This window comes from Opisthorchis viverrini (assembly GCF_000715545.1).
Source record: "Opisthorchis viverrini unplaced genomic scaffold opera_v5_54, whole genome shotgun sequence".
In the NCBI taxonomy this organism is placed as follows: domain Eukaryota; kingdom Metazoa; phylum Platyhelminthes; class Trematoda; order Opisthorchiida; family Opisthorchiidae; genus Opisthorchis; species Opisthorchis viverrini.
Genome location: NW_008751711.1, coordinates 1914002 through 1914828, shown reverse-complemented (window position 1 = coordinate 1914828; position 827 = coordinate 1914002). Strand labels below are relative to the sequence as shown.

Genomic DNA, 827 nt, shown 5'->3' with positions numbered 1-827 from the left:
ATACATCTGGCATAGGGGACGAAGAACACACGGAAGAACCTGAATAGAGCACAGTTAACAAGAAAAATCGGTCGAATGTTGATCAAGGCCAAAAGTGGCGACGGGGCTCAAGCCAAGACGTGTGCGTGCGACGATGAACGGATAGTTGGAAAACTATCGATGAAAAATCAATGGAATAAAAATAGAGAAAAAAACACAAATGGCCACCCTCGCCGGTGGAAAGGTAACCTTGGAACAGTAAGATAGACAGATCAATTATGCTCCCCAAGTAGAGAAAGGTGAGGGTAGGTGACATACAGAGAGAGAGGAGAGAGCAAGATGACTCGCAGAGAAATCAACAGAACGAGACAAAAGGTCCCAAACGGGGATGGTGTTCCGAACAATCGAGTGAGGCTAAAAAGTGGGCTATAGTTGAGAACAGCTGCGTCAAGCACACCACCAATGGTGACGGGACTTGTTTAAAAAAATTCTCAGGTTCGAGTGGATTTTTCATACATGCGATCAATTTCATGCTGAAATCGAACTTGGAGGTTGAATCGTTTCAGTTTGAGAGCATCAGTAACGAGCCCGGTATCCGGAGTCCATGACATGGGATCCAGGTGGACCTTCTTGGGGATTTCAAACGTGGTCAGTCGCTTTTCTCTTCCGACTCTTTGGAGGTCCTTGAGCACGGCTGCCGCAATCTGTGAAGTAGGAAGGACAATGATGTTAGCAAGGCAATACGACGGGGGACTAAATTTTTCTAAAAATCATTCAGCTATAGCACCCTTTCGGTGCCTAGCTGCCATGCCACCTGAAGGAAGCACGGGGGCTAGGATACTGCCAAG

The 827-nt window shown here is 46.9% G+C and overlaps 1 protein-coding gene across 1 annotated transcript in view; it reads right to left on the bottom strand.

The window, feature by feature from the left end:
- Positions 1-470: 470 nt before the first annotated feature.
- Positions 471-827, bottom strand: part of T265_03745 (hypothetical protein) — a gene marked incomplete at both ends in the record, with an annotated part of 35195 nt that continues 34838 nt past the window's right edge. The window contains one exon of the mRNA XM_009168292.1: positions 471-732. Coding sequence (XP_009166556.1) covers positions 471-732 — 262 coding nt within the window. The remainder of the gene's footprint in view (positions 733-827) is intronic.